Source organism: Ursus arctos, unplaced genomic scaffold, assembly GCF_023065955.2.
Source record: "Ursus arctos isolate Adak ecotype North America unplaced genomic scaffold, UrsArc2.0 scaffold_4, whole genome shotgun sequence".
Lineage (NCBI taxonomy): Eukaryota > Metazoa > Chordata > Mammalia > Carnivora > Ursidae > Ursus > Ursus arctos.
The window spans coordinates 90,513,528-90,532,707 of NW_026623056.1; the positions used below are offsets into that span (position 1 = coordinate 90,513,528).

The 19,180-nt window shown below is 47.1% G+C and overlaps 1 protein-coding gene across 2 annotated transcripts in view; it reads left to right on the forward strand.

The window, feature by feature from the left end:
* Positions 1-19,180, forward strand: part of BACE2 (beta-secretase 2) — a 156,624-nt gene that overhangs the window by 67,247 nt on the left and 70,197 nt on the right. The window contains exon 9 of one of the 2 annotated variants that reach the window (XM_026501002.4): positions 12,071-18,641. The exons of the other annotated variant lie outside the window; for it this stretch is intronic. Within the exon in view, the coding sequence (XP_026356787.3) occupies positions 12,071-12,324 (254 nt within the window). The 3' untranslated portion in view covers positions 12,325-18,641. Of the gene's footprint in view, positions 1-12,070; positions 18,642-19,180 lie in introns of those variants that run through there. 2 annotated transcript variants of the gene reach the window in all.

A 19,180-nucleotide genomic window follows, 5' to 3' on the forward strand; every position in this document is an offset into this window, starting at 1 on the left:
TTGGTCTGAATGGAAAAACACTTTGACATTTTCTACTACTGTTAAACATATTCCTACTCCATGACTCAGCAACTTCATTCTTAGGTACGTGCAGTGAAGAAATGAATGTGTGTGTCCACCCAAAGACTTAACCAGAAGCAGCTTTATTCATAAAATGAATTAAAGTACTACATCATTCAGTAAGTACCTTATTACATAAAACCACCATTTTCATCAAACTAAAAACAGCCCAGAATGAAGGAGACGGGATAAACAAATTACGAAACAGCAAATTTCCTATGCTGAAAAATGTACTTTAGGATCTCTTCAAAATTTCATTTTGCCCTAATTTTTGAATCGTGGATGGAATTCTCGGTCGACCATTTTCCCTTAGTGTTTCAAAGATGCTATTTCAGTGTTCTCTGGCCAGCATTATTGCTGGTGAAAAAACCCCCATCAGTTTCAGTTGTACTTTCGAGAGTAATCTGTTTGTTTTCTCTGGTTGCTGTTCAGACTTAGGCTAAATTTTTCCTCTTCTGAAGTTTCACCATGATGTATCTAGATAGAGATGGTTTTTGATCTTGCTCAAGACTCATTGTGCTCTCCGAATCTGACAATTCGTGTTTTTTATCATCAATCCTAGAGAATTGTAAGCTGTTACCTCCTCCACTCTTGCCTCACACCCATTTTTACTAGTTTCTTCTGGATCTCCTGAGATAAATTTTGAGATTTCTCATTTCCTCCACATCCATTGACCTTGCATTCATATTTTCCTTTCTTTATCTTTGCTGCATTCTGTGTAGTTTCTGCAGACACATGCTATATTGCCCTAGTTCTCTCCAGCTGTGTTCAGTCTACCATTTAACCTATTCAGTGAGGTTTTCTTCTTATAAAGATTTTATTTATTCAAGAGAGTGAGAGAGAAAACTCACAAGCATGCGTGAGCAAGGAGGGGCAAAGAGGGAGGGAGGAGAGAGAATTTCAGGCAGACTTCGCTGAATGCAGAGCCCTACGTGGGGCTTCATCCCACAACCCTGAAATCACAACCTGAGCTGAAACCAAGAGTCCGACGCTCACCGTACTGGCCCACCAGGCGCCCCAACCTATTCAGTGAGTTTTTAATTGCATGGCTTGTATTTTTCATTTCTCGAAATTCCACTTTGTACTTTTTCAAATATACTTGTTTACTTTTTTGTAGTGTTCTGTAATAATTTTGTGTGGCTTGTATTTACTTTGTCTCCATTATTTTATTTGATTTTTGAAAATGGCCAGATAATGTTCCAGTGATAGAATGCATTATATAGTCCCCACACCCTCAGAGGCAATCATGAGTACGTAAAGTGTTCCCTCATTATTTTTTGAGCCTCATAATCCTCTGTTATGTGGTTCTCTAATTTATTTAACAATTCCTTATTGGTATATTTAAGTTGTTTCCAGTCTCCTGTTATGATAAACAGTGTTGCTGTGATACCATTTGTCTGTGTTCATTCACACATATGAAAGTATACCTCTAGGTTAGATTACTGGGAGTAGAATTGCCAGGTTAAAGGGTATAAGCATTTGTAATCTTTTTTTTCTTTTTTTTGAGATTTTATTTATTTGACAGAGAGGGAGAGAACATGAGCCAGGGAGAACGGCAGAGGGAGAGAGGAAGAAGCAGCCTCCTTACTGAGTGGGGAGCCCAATGTGGGGCTCAACCCTAAGAACCCTGGGATCATGACCTGAGCTGAAGGCAGCTGCTTAACAACTGAGCCGCCCAGGCGCACCAAACATTTGTAATCTTGATGGGAATTGTCGCATTGCCTTCCAGGGAGGTTATACTCTTTTATACCTGTTGTACCAGTTTCTCTAGTAACGTTTACAATGGCCTGACTCCCCAGTCAGCATCACCAATGAGGTGGTGTCACACTTTTGGGCATTTTGCCAATCTGGTAGGTGGAAATGATGATCTCAGTGTTGTTTTAATTTAATTACTTTTATGCATGAGGTTGAGTTTATTTTCATGTGTCTAAGGGCATTTGTTTTTCCATTTCTGTGAACTATGTGCTCATATCTTTTCCCTATTATTTTCTATTGGGTTTTTAGTTTTTTATATTGATTTGTAGAAACGGTGTAATGGAGTGATTTAGTTTTTTATATTGATTTGTAGAAACGGTGTAATGGAGTGATTAACCATTTGGAGAAAAAACTATAACCCATATTTCAGTTATACAGTATTTAAAAATTTGCTTTGCTGCTGATGAATTTTATTGTAAAAATGCCTTTTTTTTTTTTTTTTAAAGATTTTATTTATTTATTTATTCAACAGAGATAGAGACAGCCAGCGAGAGAGGGAACACAAGCAGGGGGAGTGGGAGAGGAAGAAGCAGGCTCCCAGCAGAGGAGCCTGATGTGGGGCTCGATCCCACAACGCCGGGATCACGCCCTGAGCCGAAGGCAGATGCTTAACCGCTGTGCCACCCAGGCGCCCCTGTAAAAATGCTTTTATGTATTTAAATGTATCAGTATTTTGTCTTAAGGCTCTTAGGTTTGAAGTCACATTTTTGAAATTATTTTGTGATCCGTGCAAGTACTTTTGTGTTTGATTTACCTTGATGTAGTCTGTATGGATAACCTTTATTCCCCCAAGGTGACTACCCCATTGTTCCTATAACGTTTTTCAGATAATCCACGTTTTCTTCCCTGATCTAAAATTCCACAATTATTATATGCCAGATTCCAGTACATGTTTGGAACTCTTTATCTCTGGACTTGCTGTTCTGTTCAGTTGATGTATCTTAGAGTGTTAGTTTCTGTGCATTCTTCTTCTTTATTCAAAACTTCCCTGCTGTTCTTAATTTTATTTTGCTTTATGAACTTTGAAGTCAGCCTGTTAAAAAAATCTTGTTAGTATTTTCATGAGGTTTTAATCATCGTAAACACGGCTATTGTATAATCTCAAGCATTTTGTTCTGTTTTCCTATCGTTTATGGAGAACTGATCTCTTCGTTTTCGGGGCGGCTGACCGTTCTGTCATGGCGGATTTTCACTTGGTTTGCAACTCTTTGTTGTGAGCTGATCTTTAGTGGGAATGCTTTTTATTTTTTTCCTTTAGAGAGAGTTCAGTGCACCTTGGGTTGTAAAAATGTTGCTCTAAAGCAACTTCGCATTTGTTTCTGCTGAGTGTGAGGCGATGGAACTTTTCGGATTTCTACACAAGCTGTGTAAATTTAGATGGCCGCCATGCTTGAGGTGGTGGTTGGGAGACTGTTTCTCACGGGAGATTCTTTCTCGCCCTCGTCACCCTCCGCTCCTGGGACCTCAGGCAGAGTCAGGCTTCCTGGGTGGCAGAGTTTTCCCGGCACCCTCCACCCCTGCACCGGGCTCTGTCCCCCATCTCTGTGGTGCCGGGGTCAAGTCTTCTGCCTGCCCCCCTCTGCCCCCTCCCCCCGTCCCTGGCATTGGATCCCCAGTTCTAGGGCTTATTTCTCAGCTCATCTACATATTTAAAAATATGAGTTTATCATCTTTTCTCTGTGTTATAGTAGGAGGAAGTTCTGCCTTGGTGCCAGCTAGCACTTGGCGGAGCCCAAACCTTTGGGAGCTTCCCTTTTCTCTTGATGTCTTTTATTTGCTTTTCATAATAATTGGTGTTTGTCAGACAACACTTAGCTAGAGGATTAGGCTTTTTTGTAGGGGGTTGGGGCAGGGTGGGAAGGAGAGCAGTGAGTGGGAGTTCTTTGAAGACTTTTCCTGGGGAGCTCTCTAAAATACATTATGGCCCACACCCTCCCCTCCTTTTTCAGCCAGGGTGTATCAGAATGGTGGTGGGTGGGAGGGTGATGGTTATTTTGGAAAAAGATCCACAGATGCTTCTCTTATGCTGCCCTGCGTCTCCTCGCCTCACCCCCCAACCCCTACGAAGAGTCCTATTCTGGTCTCAGATCAGAGCCACGTAAACAAGGTTGGCGGTCCCCATGTGCTGTGGGGTGGGCTGACCTGGAGCCTCGGCCCAGAGAGAGTCTCTCAGGCCAGGAGCAGGTGTTAGAGGCTGGAGCGTTTTCAGCTGCTCTGTGTTGCCCGGGCCAAGTATCCTAGAGCTAGGAAGATAATAGAGTGTCAAGAGTGACAGCTCTCTCTTAATGTATCCAAAGCTTCTGAAATACCACCCATCTCTTTTTATAGATTGAGACATTTAGCACCCAAGAGCTGTATAGATTTCAGCTTTTACAACTTGAGACTCCTCGTGGATTGTGGCAGTCATTTCACTGTGAATTTTCCTTGCTGCAGGTTGAAAGTGGATCATCTGGTACATATTCATGTTTAAAAATAGGAAAGTTAGCTGTGAGAGCAGAGTTGCAGAGATAGGCTTCTGCCGTCGACTTAGAATCCAGTCGAAAGATGCCAAAGCCAGGGGCCCCAAAGGCATGGATCAGGTAGCCTCATTCCTCATCTGACAGAAAAGAACACTAAGGACGGGGGGTACTAAGTGGTTTTCGTGTGGTTGCAGAGCAAAATGGCCCCAGGTCCAGGACACCAGTCCTGTAAACTTCAGAACGTTCTTCCAAGTGAACCACACAACCACAGCTACTCAGAAGGCATCTTCGTACCAAAGAATTGATCTGGGGAGACAGTTCACTTTATTTTGCATACCATGGCAGAAAAGACCCAACCATGATAATTTTTATAGTTGGCAGATTAATGTGTCTTCCTTGGGTGCTCATTATAAACTGGGTCCTGATCTCCTGGGAGATAAGACAGAGAAAACATAATTAAAATTGTAACCCAAGACACTGATGAAAGATTTAAAATAACAATATATTAACAGGAGATACTTAGGAAGCACCGACCTTACCCCAGGCACTGTGCTAAGTACCTTCTGTTAGCTTGGTGATCATTCAGCAAGACTAACTCGTAGCTGCCGTTACCTTCCCCATTTTACAGATACGGAAACTGAGGGCCAAAGAAGTTAAGTAAATTGGTCAAGATGACACAGCTCCTAAGTGGGAACTAGGACTTGAACCCCAGCAGTCTGACCCCAGGGTCCGTGCTTTCATCAGTGTATAGGAGGGCCTCGTGAGTAATTCCAGCATAAAAACTTAAAATCTATTCCATGATCATAGAACTAATAGCCTATGTAAATAAGTGTGCATACCATCCAGAGAAAGGCATTCTTAGAAAGTAGTCTCCAGTAGTAATTTTAAATCAACTTTCCTTAATTTTTAAAAAGTTTATTTATTTAAGTCATGTCTGCACCCAACATGGGGCTCAGACTCAGGACCCCGGGATCAAGAGTCGCACGTTCTGCCCGCCCGCACCCCTCCTTTAATGCGAAGTAACTGTTTAGGAAATGTGAGGACACGGTTGTTTCCAGATAATACATTTTGACTGGCAAATTTAAATTGGTGCTATTTTTCAAAAACTTAAAAAAACTTTTTTCTGAATATAAAAGTAATACACGTACACTGAAGACAATTTGACTTTGGTGAGGGTTTTGATATAGTTGTATTATATATATAAAAAAATGTATATAAACTTGAGAGTTGAACAGTGCTAGAATTAACCCCCATGTACCTAGCAGAGCTGGGCTTAGGTTCGTATTTTTCTTTTTCTTCTTTTTTTTTTTTTTTTTCCATTTTTCTTTTTCAGCCGAACTGCAATCCTGTCGTGTTGCTCTTTGACATACTTTTTTTGACTACCTCGTTCTTTTGATTTTTTTTTAACAGCTTCATTGGGATATAATTGGTATAAAGTGGACAGTTTGTGTTCCGAGGACCAGGTTGCTGAATTTTTGCATATGTAGGGGACCCGGAAAAAGTCCGGTCCCCTCCGCTGGCTTGGCCGCCCCGCCCGCAGCACAGACGCTCCCTGTTCTGGCCTCTCACTGAATCCCACTGTGGTCAGAGAACATAGTATCAACTGAATTCTTTTCCAAATGTCTTGCTATTTGTTCTTATGGCCCAGAATGTAGTCCATATTGGTAAATAGGCTCTTGACAACAATGTGTATTCTGCCGGGTGGGGGGAGCACCGTGCCCTTGGCCGTTAGGTCGCACGGGTGGGTGGTGCTGCTGGCGTGGTCCCTGCCCTCGCTCCCTTCCTGCCCACTTGCTGGCTGCTGAGCAGAAGAGGGCTGTTGAAGTCTCTGTCTTTGTGGGTTTCCATAAACTTCTGCAGCTTCATCATGGTTGTTTCTTCCTTTTCAAACTCGTATGAGGCGCGTACGTGTGTAGTCTTGCTCTGTCCTGTGTGTGCACGGAACCCGTCCCCTGGCAGTCCTGTTTGCTCTGAGCTGAAGCCTCTGATGCTGATACAGCCCCTCTGCGTTTCTTCTCCTTTGTTTTAAATCAATGTATAGTTGTTTTTTTTAAGATTTTTAAAAAGATTTTATGTATTTATTTTGAGAGAGAGAGAGGGAGAATGAACGAGGGGGAGGGGCAGAGGGAGAAGGAGAAGCAGACTCCCCACTGAGCAGGGAGCCTGACACGGGGCTCGATCCCAGGACCCTGGCTCATGATCTGAGCCAAAGGCAGACACCCAACCCACTGAGCCCCCCAGGTGCCCCTCTGTCTGCGTTACTTTTGATTCACATTAGCTCGACACACCTTTTTCCATCCTGTGACTTCTAAGGGATTTGAGTATTTACGTTTCAAGGGGGCTTCTCCTGGGGAGCAAATAGTCAGGTCTTGCTTTTTACCTAATTTGACAATCTCTGCTTTGTCTTTGGGATGTTGAGACCAGAGATTGGCAGATAACAGCCTGCAGGCCAAATCTGGCCTGTCGTTTTTTTCTTTTTTTTCCTTTCTTTTTCTTTTTTTTTTTTTTTTTGTAGGGCCTGTAAAAATGGTTTTACATTTTTAAAGGGGTGTGAAAAAAAAAATCCTAAAAGAATGTGACAGAAATCCTCCGTGGCCCAAAAAGCCCTAACTCATTTACTTTCTGATCCTTTTCCAGAAAAAGTTTGCTGACCCCCAGTGTAGATTCTGTTTAATGTGATGATTGATAAGGTGGTGCTTTCATCTACCACGTGGCCCCATGTTTTCTCTTTGTCTCATCCGTTCTTTTCCTCCTCTTCTGCCGCCTTTTGGATTGAGAATTTTTATTTCTCTTGACCTCGGCTGGTGTCTTAGCTCCAGCTCTGTGCTGTCCTGGCGGTTGCTATAGGGTTTGCAGCGTGGGCCTCGAGGGGCTCGCTGTACCGCTAAACACGGGAGGAGAAGCTCTGGGGTGCGTCTCCTCCCGTCGCCTCTCGCAATCTTGCTGTCGTGCATTTGACTTATGCGTGTGTGATAAGGCACACACGACACCGGTGTCATTTCTGCTTTAAAGCAGTTATCTCCTTAAGTATTTAAAATGCAGGTGTGATAATTGCCGAGGTAGTTACCATGTCTGGTGCTCATCTCCCCTTTGTGTAGGTCCTGGTTTCCGTCTGACGTCACCGATCTGCTTGAAGGGCTTCTGTTAGTGTAACTGTAGTGCAGATGGACTGTGATGATTTCTTTCTTTTTTTCAGCTTCACTGAGGTGTAATTGACACATGAAAGCTATGTACATTTAAGGTAGACGATATGATGTTTTGCCATATGTATGTACTGTGAAAGGGTCACCGCCGGCTACTATCTGTCAGCTCACATGGGTCGCATTGTCTTTCTTTTTTCCCCTCCCTCCCTCCCTCCCTCCCTTCGTTCCTTCCTTTTCCCCTTTCCCCTTTCCTTCTTCCCCTCCCCTCCCCTCTCCTCTCCTCCCTTCCCCTGCCCTCCTCTCTCTTTTTTTTCTCTCTCTCTCTCTCTCAAGATCTACGCCCACTATTCTACTCTCTGCTGCTGAGTTCGACTATTTTAGACGCCACGTATAAGTGAGATCTGTGGCGTTTGTCTTTCTCCGTCTGCCTTATTTCGCTTGGTATCATGTCCTCCGGGTTTATCCGTGTGGTCACAAATGGCAGGATAATACTCTAGCGTGTGTGTCTCTCCTTGTGATAAATCTTCCAGCTTGTGTATGTCTGAAAAGAAAATTCTTATCTTCACTTTGAAGGATATTCTTGCTTGGTATGGGAAGCTGGGTTGACCAGGTTTTCCTTTCCGGCACTTTAAAGATGTCTCTCCACAGTCTTATCGCTCGTGTTATTTCTGAGATGAAATTCGCTATAATTCTTTTTGTTCCTTCATACAGAGTATTTCGTTTTGCTTTTATTCTCTATGCTTTTGTGATTCTCTCTTTATCACTGGTTTTCAGCGGTTCCCTTGGTGTAACCTACTTCCTGTTTCTTGTGCTTGGGGATCTTTGAGCCTCTTGGATCCGTGAGCTTACAGTTGCCCTCAAGTTTCGAAAGGTTTTGGTGATCATCTCTTCAAATGCGTTCTGCCTCTGGTCCCTCCTCATCGGGGTCCTCTGACTCCATGGACACTGAGTTGCCTCCTGTGTTCCCGCAGTTCACTGACGTTCTCCCTTTATGGTTTCAGGATTTTGTTGTTTCATGGATAGTTTCTACTGTGTTTTCAAGTTCACTAGTCTTTTTTTTTTTTTTTTTTTTTTTGGTTTCCTGCAGATATCTGTTCTATTAATACCATGCAGTGTATTTCTTGTCTCACATCCTTGTAGTTTTTCTCTCTAGAAATTTGACTTAGGTCTTCGTTATAGTTTCTGTGTGTCTACTTAACACATCTGACATTATGAGAGCTCCTGTGTCTCTGCTTGGCACGTCTGATATTCTCTCCAGCATCCCAAGCGGAATGCAGTTACAGTAACTGTCTTCATATCCTGTCTACTAATACTACCATCTGTGTCATTTCTTGCCAAGCTTCAAATGATTGATTTTCCCCCTTGCCATGAATTGTGTTTTCCTGCTGCTTTGCATACTTGGAAATTTTTTATTGGACGCCAGACATTGTGAACTTCACCTTGTTGGGTGCTTGGGACATTACGATTTACAAGAAATGTGTATCTGGTATTTGTCTCCATTTCTGGCACAGAGCTCCTGAAACTCTCAGAATTTCCTAAGCGATAAGATGTCTTTTGTTAATAAAGTGGCTTTGGAAAGCATTCTGGGGTAGGGCTGGCCTGTGATTAGTGTTGGAACTCTCCCGCCTCCTGACCTCCAGGGAGGGAAAGCAGCTGCGGGTTGAAGCAATCTCCACTGGCCTTGACTTCATCCATCTTGTCTGTGCGATGAAACCACCATAAAAACCCAAAAGGAGAGGGTCTAGAGGGCTTCCAGGCTGGTGAGCACGGGGGACTGTGGGGAGAGTGGCCCCTGGAGGGCCCAGGCGCTCCACCCCCTTCCCCAGACCTCGCCCTGGGCATCTCTTCCGTCTGGCTGTTCCTGAGTTAGTCTTTTATAATAAACCAGCAATCTAGTGAGTTCTCTGAGTTCCAGGAGCTGCTCTGGCAAATTAATCAAACTCAGGTCAGGGGGTGGTTGGGACGTCCCATCTGTAGCCAGCGGGTCAGCAGCAGGTGACACCCTGGGCTTTTAACTCACTTCTGAAGTAGTGGGGAGCGAAGCATGCAGGCCTGAGCTCTTTCTTAACTGTGGGATCTGATGCTGTTTCTGGGTAGATAGTATCAGAAGTGAGTTGAATTCCTGGACACCCTGCTGGTGTGTGAGAATTGCCGGTTGGTAATGTAAGCCCCAACACGTTGAAACTGGGTCCAGTTGCCCAAAGGGTGCTGAGTACTTTTGTCTTCTTGCGAGTATTCTTGAAGTTTGTCCTGGGTCATGTTTAAGTTAGTCCTGCCTTGTCTTGCTCTGAAGCTTCTTCAGATGAGATCAGAGCAGTGTGCCCTGCGTGGTTCCCTTCCCCCAGGACGGAGGAGAGACCCTTATGACTCTAACTGGTCCCCTGTGAATTGGGCTTGGGTTTTTTTTCCCCCCACACTGGGAAACAGAACAAACAGGAAGCAGTTGGCTGTAGGTACCGTTCTCAGCCCTACCTGTGAGCTCCAGAGCTCTGTTCTTTCTAATCCTTTCAAGTGGTCCTTTACCCGCCTCCATTCATTTTTGGTCAGCACTCAGCTGAAGGCTCAGGGGAGGCCCTCGGGAGATGTGTGGAATTTCTGTACTGCCGCCTCCTGTCCTACCTTGTGCCTCCGAACTCCAGGACCCCCCAGCCCTGCGCCCCAGCCTGGCCCCCCAGCCCTGCTCTCAGCCTTGCCCCCTAGTCCTGTCTTCAGCCTTGCCTTGCTCCCCTGCCCTGCCCCCCTGCCCTGCCTCTCATCCTTCCCCAGCCCTACCCCTGCCTCTCAGCCTTGCCTTCCCAGCCTTGCCCTGTTCCCTAGCCCTGCCCCCTAGCCTTGCCCCCCTGCCCTACCCCCCAGCTCTGTCCCCCATCCTTCCACCCCCAGCCCTAGCCCTGCCTCCCAGCCTTGCCCGCCCAGCCCTACCCCCTAGCCTTGCCCCCTGCCCAGCCTCCCAACCCTGCCCTCCCAGCCTTTCCCTGCCCCCCAGCCCAGGAGGCTGCCCACCTCTGCCCGCGTCCCCAGCCCTGTGCCACAACCCAGAAATGTTCTCAAGGCAACTGTCGGGCTCCCTTCATCTGTCTTCCCTTCTCTCGGGACTTCACGCTCCTTGCTCAGTTGGCAATATGTTCAGAGCCTTTGTTTCTTTGTGTATTTTGTCCAATATTTTAGTTGTTTCAGGTCGTGGGTAAATCTGGCCCCTCTTGCTCCGTCCTGTCTGGAAGCAGAAATGGTTTCCAGTGACTTTCATTGCCTCCTGTTGGCCGCTCGGGCTTTTGGGGTCTTTGCACTAAGCACACGTCACCCACATCAGTGTATGTGTTCAAACGTCTCGTCCGTTTGCTAGAAGACAGATGACCTGCTGCGGAAAGACGCTTCAGGTCCTACCACGGAAGGGTTCTTACAAAGCAGGAGAGAGAGAAACTGTAATAGAAACGTAGGTGGCCACCGAGTGTGTGTTTCCAGCGGTGGCTTCAGCCATGGGCATTTGGGCTCTGGATGAACAGAAGGCCAGCATCCCTCTGCTCCTGGGTGTCCGCAGGCTCTTGCGCTTGCCTGGATTCTTCTGGTGCTCGCAGAAGCAGCCACGAAGCCATACACACCGAATCCACATTAGCCAGAAAGTGTTCTGACCAAGTCTGTTTTCTCCCTCATTTTAAACCACTCTGTGAAGGCCATCGTCCTGTTATTTTGAATTTTTCTTTCCTCAATAAAAAAAAATAAGGCTGTTACTTGGCAGGCCTTAGGGTCTTGAAGCTTCAGTACAGAGAAATGAAATGCGTAGCAACATTGTTTTTTTGTGCCTAGATGTTCATTTCTCTAATTAAACATGGGTGAGGTGGGTAACAAGGCTTTTCTCTTTTTCCAAGTGAAACGTAAAATGCCAGATAAATTCTATACTTCTGAAAAGGGCAGATACGTCTGATGTAGTGAAATGAAATACTCATAATCCCAAACCTGCTTTAAGAAATCCTCTCGACCTCCTCCCCTGGGGGAGTATTACCCCAGTGTCACTAGCACAAGTCACCAGGTGAACGGTAGCTGTGTGTCCCTTTGTTCCCGGGTAGGCCACGGATTCCATGTCGCCCTCACAGACCATTCCTGATCTTGGGTCCTCCCTACACTGTAGGTGGGGTGCGGGACAAGCGTGGGGCAGGGAAGAATCTTCTGGTGTGACCAGGTGGTCTTGGAGCCCATTCAGAGTGTGGGTCGGGCTGATAGGAGGACAGGCACCGGAGAGCATGAAGTCAGGTTGACTACGCCGGGGACATCCGGGCATTCGGGCAGGCTCTGCCGAGCTCCCTACTCCCCCTCCCCCTCCCAGCCAGCCTCCTCACCCGGCACCGAGCTCTGCGCCCTTGCCCACAGGGCTCCGCAGCCTTGGCCTCCCCAGAGCACCTGACGCTTCTGGATGTGCCCTTCTGCACGTTGCTCTCCGCCACGTGGCTTCAGCACCTGTAGTCCCGGAAGCAGGCCGTGCTGGGGGGCGGGGACTGGACCCTCTGGGGCCACCGCTGCCACAGAGTGCGCCCCCCCTTGGTGCCTGCCCAGCGCCTGGGCCACTGTTTCACAAAGCAGGTGTTCTCTCTTTTGCCGGAGGGGACCGACGGCCGGCTCATTTCACAGCTGTGGATTTCCCCCCTTCTGTCTCCTCAGAAATGGCAGGTGCTCCAGTGTCTGAAATCTCTGGGCCTTTCTCAACAGACGACATAGCCAGCAACTGCGTCCCCGCCCTGCCCTTGAATGAGCCCATTTTGTGGATCGTCTCGTACGCGCTCATGAGCGTGTGTGCGGTCATCCTTCTCATCCTGATCGTCCTGCTGCTACTTCCCTTTCCGTGTCGGCAGCTGCCCCGCGATCCCGAGGTCGTCAATGATGAGTCCTCTCTCGTCCGGCATCGCTGGAAATGAAGAGCGGAGCCCCAACTCGAGCGACCTTGAACTCTCTGTTAAGAGAATTACGTTTCAGGTGGAGCAGGCGGGGTCTGCTTCCTCTGTCCACTAGTCTTAAATCTGTTCTGCTCCCAGATGCCTTCCAGATTTCACTGTATTTTGATTCTTGATTTTAGAGCTTCCTTCTTCTCCCTCACTTCCGAGAAAAATTATAATAAAAAACACCTCGTTCTAAACCAAAACAGAGTGAATTGGGCTTCAGGCTTTATGTGACTGGTTATGCCAAACTGTCTAGGTGTGCCACCAAAAAAAAAAGAGGGCAAGCTTTGGCTCGTTCTCCTCTTCCTCCCGTCTCTGGAGAAATGAGTACATGTGGTTCGTAACTCCTCTTAGCTAATGGGAAGCTTTTCATACGAATTGCATTTAAGGGTATTTTGCACCAGGCCTCAGCCTGGGTCGGAGAATACAAGAGGCCTGCAGTATGGTAGCAGGAGAAGCGGCCTGGGGCCTGACGATCTCACCATCCTGCCTGCTTCTGAATCAGAAACAGAGCCCTTTTCTGAGCCTCTCTGTGCTCTGAGTGGGAGCCAGAATCCTCTTGGAGGGACACGGCACTCAGCGGTCTTCACCAGCCTCTTCTGAAGATGGAAAGCCTTTGTCCGTCACGGTAGAGTGGGAAGGAAACGTGTGCTCTCGTACTCCGTGCTTCCGTAGTCTGGTTGGTATAAAGATAAAAGCAGCTACCTCTGTGGAGACTTTGCCCAGGGCTCTGTGTCCGGCTGGGGCTGCGGGCAGCCTGGTTCCAGCCGTTGCCCTCCGCGAGAAGAATCCTCCTTCCAACCGCTGAGGGTGACAGGTACCCTTCTGTCGCCAAGCGGGCCATTATTTCAGTGCTTACTCTTACTTTAAATTAATAAAAGGTGTTCTGGTGAGAAAAGCAAATCCTGCTTCACTAGCTTAGTTGTGTTTCCAAATCTGTGGGGGTAGGTCGGTTTTTACCCTGGAGGGAAACAGGGAAATGGCTCAATTCCTATCCTGACCAACTCTCGGGGGAAGGAAGACACAAGCCATGCGGAGGACTTGAAGGAACTTCTTCTCCCATGCTTTCAGACCATGTGTCTGCATTTGCAGAAACCCCTAGACTCCAGCACAGCCGCCCGAATCAGCGTGAACACATCGTGGAGCCGTTGACCCACACGCTTCCTCCCTGTGGCGTGTTCAGTCTTCGGCGAGGTAGGTGTGCAGTGCCCCCCTTCCGTGGGGGACCTCACTCTTACTATCATTTATTTGATAAAGAAATTAATTTCTTTGCCAAAAAAAAGCAGAAGCCTTAACTCGATGCAGTCAGCCTTCTGTGATCAGATATAATTAGAAGATGGGTTCAAAGCCAATATCCCTTCTCTTGTTTGTACGCCAAGTTCAATGTTCGCTTTTGCATCGCTGTTGGGATGGGTTGAATATATGATAGAATCCTGCTGGAAGGGCTAACTGGAGTGTCTCCTCTGGCTAGATTGTCATTTACGTTCAAGGTAGGCTGCGTGTGGATGTTGCACTGGCTCTGCTCCCTGTACCGGGGCATGTCCAAACTGGGGACAGTATGACCGGAGAACTGTGGGGCCACACGCATGTCACTGTGTCCTTGCAGAAGAAGGTTTGAATTGTATCTTAGAACCTGAACCTTCTGTGCCCTTTTTAGGAAACAGTTTGCGTGTGGTGTGTACAAGGCCCTCTTGACGTGGGGGTAGCAGGAGGGGTTTCTGTTACCACGTACTCATTATCGTGTCTGGTCTTGGCTCGGTAGTAATAATTCCAAAATACATTTCCATAGTAGAAGTCTCTGGAATTCTAATGCTCTTGTCCCGTGATCCACTTTGCACGGAAGGGAAGGCAATCCTCCCAGAGTAGACCTTCCCCATGCTGTGAAAACCCAGACCCCCGAAATAAAAGGAGGGAGTCGCAGAGATGACCCAGTTCGTTTGGCTGCTTATTCCTTCACACAGGCGTCTGCTCCAATCTCTCGTGCTCGGTTTCCCAGCCGGGGAGCATTTCTGTTGAACAACGGCTCAGCAGACGCTGTTCCCAGAGTACATGATAATAGCACGGCAGATTTCAAGCTAGGGTATTTGAATGAAGTTTGCTATAATGCTCTGCATTTCATATCAGATTTCTCCACCTTTTCATCTCAGATGTCATTGGATGTGACATTTTAATGGAAATGCTTAAATTACAAAAGCATAACTTAGCAACAAGAATGAAACAGACAATTGAATGTGGGACATTTTCCTGGCATGCCTTGCTGTCGAAAATTGGACTTTGAGTCAAAACCCTGGTTAGTGACACCCACCTCCTCGAGTTATGTAAATTGATACTGAGCTTGGAAAACCTTCAAGAAGGCTTGCTTTGAACGGGAAAGGAAGTAACAATCATCTGAGGGTGTCATTTTTACCTTGTAACCTACTGCGGAAAATGCTGGAAGACGGTCCTTTTCTGAAAGCTGCACTTAGCATTATGCTGTTGTCAAACGTTGTCAACTCTCCCATGAGAAATGAATGCTGCTTTCGTGAGCAATGTTTTTTTAATAGGGTGATACTTTATATTCTTGATGAGTTATTTGGAAGCCCCAATGAAATGCTGTTTTTAGTAGCTGGGACTGTTTATGAAAACTAGCAAGAAACAAGATGGGGACTGAGTCTGATTTTTCTCCATCCGCCCCCCCCCCCGACCTGGGGAGTTTTAAAAAGCACCACCGTGATCATGGTGTCAGATCATCTGGCATTTCCCATACACTAGGTTGTATTTCTTCTGAACCAAAAACAAGTACCTGGCATTAAAGAAACAGGTTCTTGGCTTGTGACTTCTGGGAATGTTTTCCAGAACGCAGTCCGCTCCCAAATATTCGGAAAGATTTTACCTGACTCGTTGTGAGATGCAGAGGTTTTTGGTTGGGGATCAGTTGGGGGTCAGTTATAATTCAAGACTATGAAAGTCACCCCCACCAAGGTCGCTTCAACCGCCCTGCAAGGCTTTGGGTAATAGATTTTGCAAGCAGGTCTGATTTAGGGATTGCATTATCTTATTGAAGAAGGGAGAGAGGATTATTTCATAATTTAATAGGTTCCTGTGCAAATGAAAATTTGTCACGTTCCTCTTACCAGGCCCCCGCGTGGTGGATTGCCAAGCGTGGTTCAGTTCTAAGTTCTGGCCTGGGGCCACATGAATCACTGCCCCCCCCCCAAAAGCCTATTCCATAAGCAACAATGATCGAGTTTCACCGGCTTCTCCTTATTAGTGGAAGGCAGATACTTGGGTGGGCTCCCAGGGTGCCTTTGTCCTGCGCACACGGATTAGAACTGATCATGGATGACTGTTCAGACAAAACACTCGCCACCGATTTTTTTTTTCTTTTTTAGGAAAAACAACGAAACATCATAAAAGGTAAAATTTGGGAGATACTAGACTTTTAGTGCCAAGGAAACGCCACGACGACAAAAGCTATTGTGGACATTTCTAGTGGGTTGTAACAATTTCAGATTTGGACTTAACGGCAGTTTACCAATTAATTGGCAAGCAGGAAGACTGGGGAAGGAAAATAACAATCGAAAGTATGCTGACAAAGTAAGCAGAAGTAGCTGTTCTGGAAATTGGTTTAATTAATTCCGGGAATCCTCAGATTTTCCTGACCCGTGAAGGTGCTGCCTCAGCTGAGATGTGATTTATTCCACACAGCAAACCCCACACTTCAGGAGTGTTCAGGCTGGAGTTATGTGTCCGATGGCAGCACGGACAAAGTGAGAATGTGGCCCCTGACACTTTGCCCGAGCCAGGTGAAGATTGGTTCATTCGGGGAACAGGGAAGGGGATGGTTGGGGCTTGGAAAGTTCTAGAACATGGGAAGGGAAGTAGGGTAGGAAGTCATATCCCTTGGTCAGCAGATGACCGCAAAGGTCTGGGCGAACTGAGGACATCCCAGGATGTCCTAGGCAACTCATTTCCACCTTTGGAAATGATCTTTTTTGGCACCCCTACTTTTCAGGAATTTTCCAAAGGAACCTCTCCGGATTTATAGTTTGTCAAAGAGAAACTTGCTTTGCAGCCGTATTTAGACACCTGCATTCTAACAGATCTAGAGACGCATGAACTCCCAAGCAAGTCACGGTCCTGCGGCTGTAGGTGCAAGGTTGCACACTGGGGAGTTTATAGGACAGGGTCAAGAGGCTGAAGCGAGCGGGGGCAGTTGGCAGTTACCTTTGGGGTCTGAGCCTCTGCATTGAAAGCCAGAGCGACTCAGACAGAGCCGCATCCATCCAGCCCTGCTGGGGCAGCCCACTGATGTCAGAAGGAATCCGACAGGTTCCTGACCACATTCCTTCTCTGGGAACACCTGCTGTCAGAGACGCTTGCAGAAAGTAGTGTCAGGCGCTGAGCGGCCCCCCCCCCCCCCCCCCCCCCCGTGCAGCAGGAGTCCTGGAGCTCACCCTGGTCCTAGCCACAATCCGTGCGGTTCACTAGGCTCCCCGGGTGTCCTGGTGAACGCAGGCGGGGACTTGGGCACACACCCGGGTTTGGTGAGAATGTCATCCTGGGGGTGGGTCAGCCCTATTGTAGTGACACCAGTGTGTCTGCAAAACCTCAAGTCACATGAGTTCCTGGGGTTAATTTTGAGTGTCCCGAGGACACGTGACCTCAACCAATCAATACAGATGCAGATAAATTCAGATCCAGCCCACCCACCGCGAGAGGGGCTCCAGGGTGCCTGCCCTTCGATGCCTGGCGGTCTCCACATGTCCCGGAAAGCCCTCGGGCCCTTGTTGGGCACCACTCCCAAACAGTGAGTCTGGGTGTGCCCAGCTAGCATCTTGGGACACACGGAAGGTGTGATCGGGAAATCCCTGTCTCGCCTCTAAAGTATCTGCGGATGAGCATAGTTTGCGCGAGCCTGTGGGGCGGTGAGGCGATGCGGACAGCTCCCTTTGCAGAGGGAGAAGTATTTCTCAGGATCAGAAGTGGAGAAACTGGTGAAGTGGACATGGGATGTAACACACGGGCGTACTCCACACCTATCAAGCAGAGTATTTTGCCAATAAGATTTATAATGATAAATTATAGAGTTACCAACGATCAGTTTATAAAAGACGTTTGTAGAAGGGTGTCACTGGGGGAGAGTGGAAACCTTGAGCTTCTTTGAAACCTTCTTCACCTTTGGGGTTTTCCATAGGATTTTCTTCGTTTCGATTGGAATCTGTGTATCTGTGTCACGGCACACGCACGGACCAGAATACCATGAGAGGGCGGGTTCTCCGGAGGGCAGGGTTTACTTTTTCTCTGTTAAATGTCGTATGTACAGGTCGCTGAAAGTGTCCCGTAAAACCAAGGTTTTCGCTTGCTTCTGTCTACCGATTAAAGTAAAATTTCACACAAGCCTTACAATTTCGAAGTTAATGCTTCCGAATGAAAGTGAAGAAAACATTAAAAGATGATCTTTTCGAGATAAAAAACAAAGCTAGCTAAGGCTCTGTTTCATCTGTAGTGAAAATCACCCAAAATAAACTTCCTTAATTCCGTTTTCTTATACAGTTTCGTGGTCTCTGTTGCTAGGGGTAACAACTTGGAATTGCATTTTCGCGTTTCCCTTCTTGGAGATAATGTGTCATGTAGTGTGGACCGTGGTACATTCTTAACCGTCAGCTTGGAAATCCTGTTTGGCCCTGCAACGACCCGGAACGTGTGAGGGGCTGCAGGAACGAGAGTTCTGTACTTTGGGAATCAGCGTGTTTAAAAACCGGAATGAGTGGGGCTGGCCGTGTGCTAATACAAGCCGGATTTTTGTAATCTAGGAGGAGGTATTTCCTGCTCTTTCTGTTCATTCGCACAAAGAGACCGCAGGCCTGAAATCCGCATGTTCAGTCCCTGACAGCTGCGACTTGTTCTGTTCTTGAGAAGGGTGGCTTCACCGGGGCCTCGGGGGGTCCCTGCTCCGGCCAAGGAGCTCCATCAGCAGCCATGCTTTGCAGAATGTATTTCTGTGTGCAACTTGTATTTCTGAAAAGGCTTAAGACAATCTGTTGTTTCCTTTCTGGGTTCTCCCTCTGTGTTTTGGTGAGCTGTATTGATTTAAAAGGAAATTGTACTAGGCCAGCAGTTGGGGTGAAGGGGTGTGCACCCCGCCTCAGAAGTGGCTCTGCGGCTGCGGCCCCACCCCGGTTGTTGTGCACCTCAAAACTCGAGTTTTCTAAAATAATCTTATTTTTCTACTTGTATGCTCCACGAATTTCAGATGTATACCATTGAAAAGGAAATAAAAAGAATTTGGTTTGTTTGAATAAATAATACTTTCAACCTGTTGAGTGTGGAATTATTTCAATGCTTTTGTTGAAGTCCCGCTTTCGAAATTACTGTCCGAGGCGCGTCCTGGTCCACCTGCGTCCGCTACCACAATGTAGGTTCCTGGAAAGCGTCACAGATAAAACTGAATGTAGGGAGAGTCCAAACCCAATCACTGAGCTGTAAGATGGGAGGAGAATGAAGTGCTATGAAACGTGAGAACCCCCAGGCTGGGAAGAGACCGTGTAGAGATAAGCACATTGAAGGGGTCGTACAGATTGCACAGAATGTCAGCCTCGTCCTGGGGACTGACCTTGGCCGGCAGGGTGCTCCAGCTGGCCTGCCCACCATCCTGCAAGGACATGGTGTTCTCTGAATCCAACAGACGGACAGATGCCCAGGAACACACAACCAGACAAGTATTTGCCTGGAAGGGGGCCCTGGTCCGTCCCTCTGAGGGCAAACCTCTGCCCCCCACTGTCTCGCCAGGTGCTATGCCGAGCCATACCTTCCGGAAGCATAAGGGTCCAGCTGAGTGGGGCAGTTTCTCCAG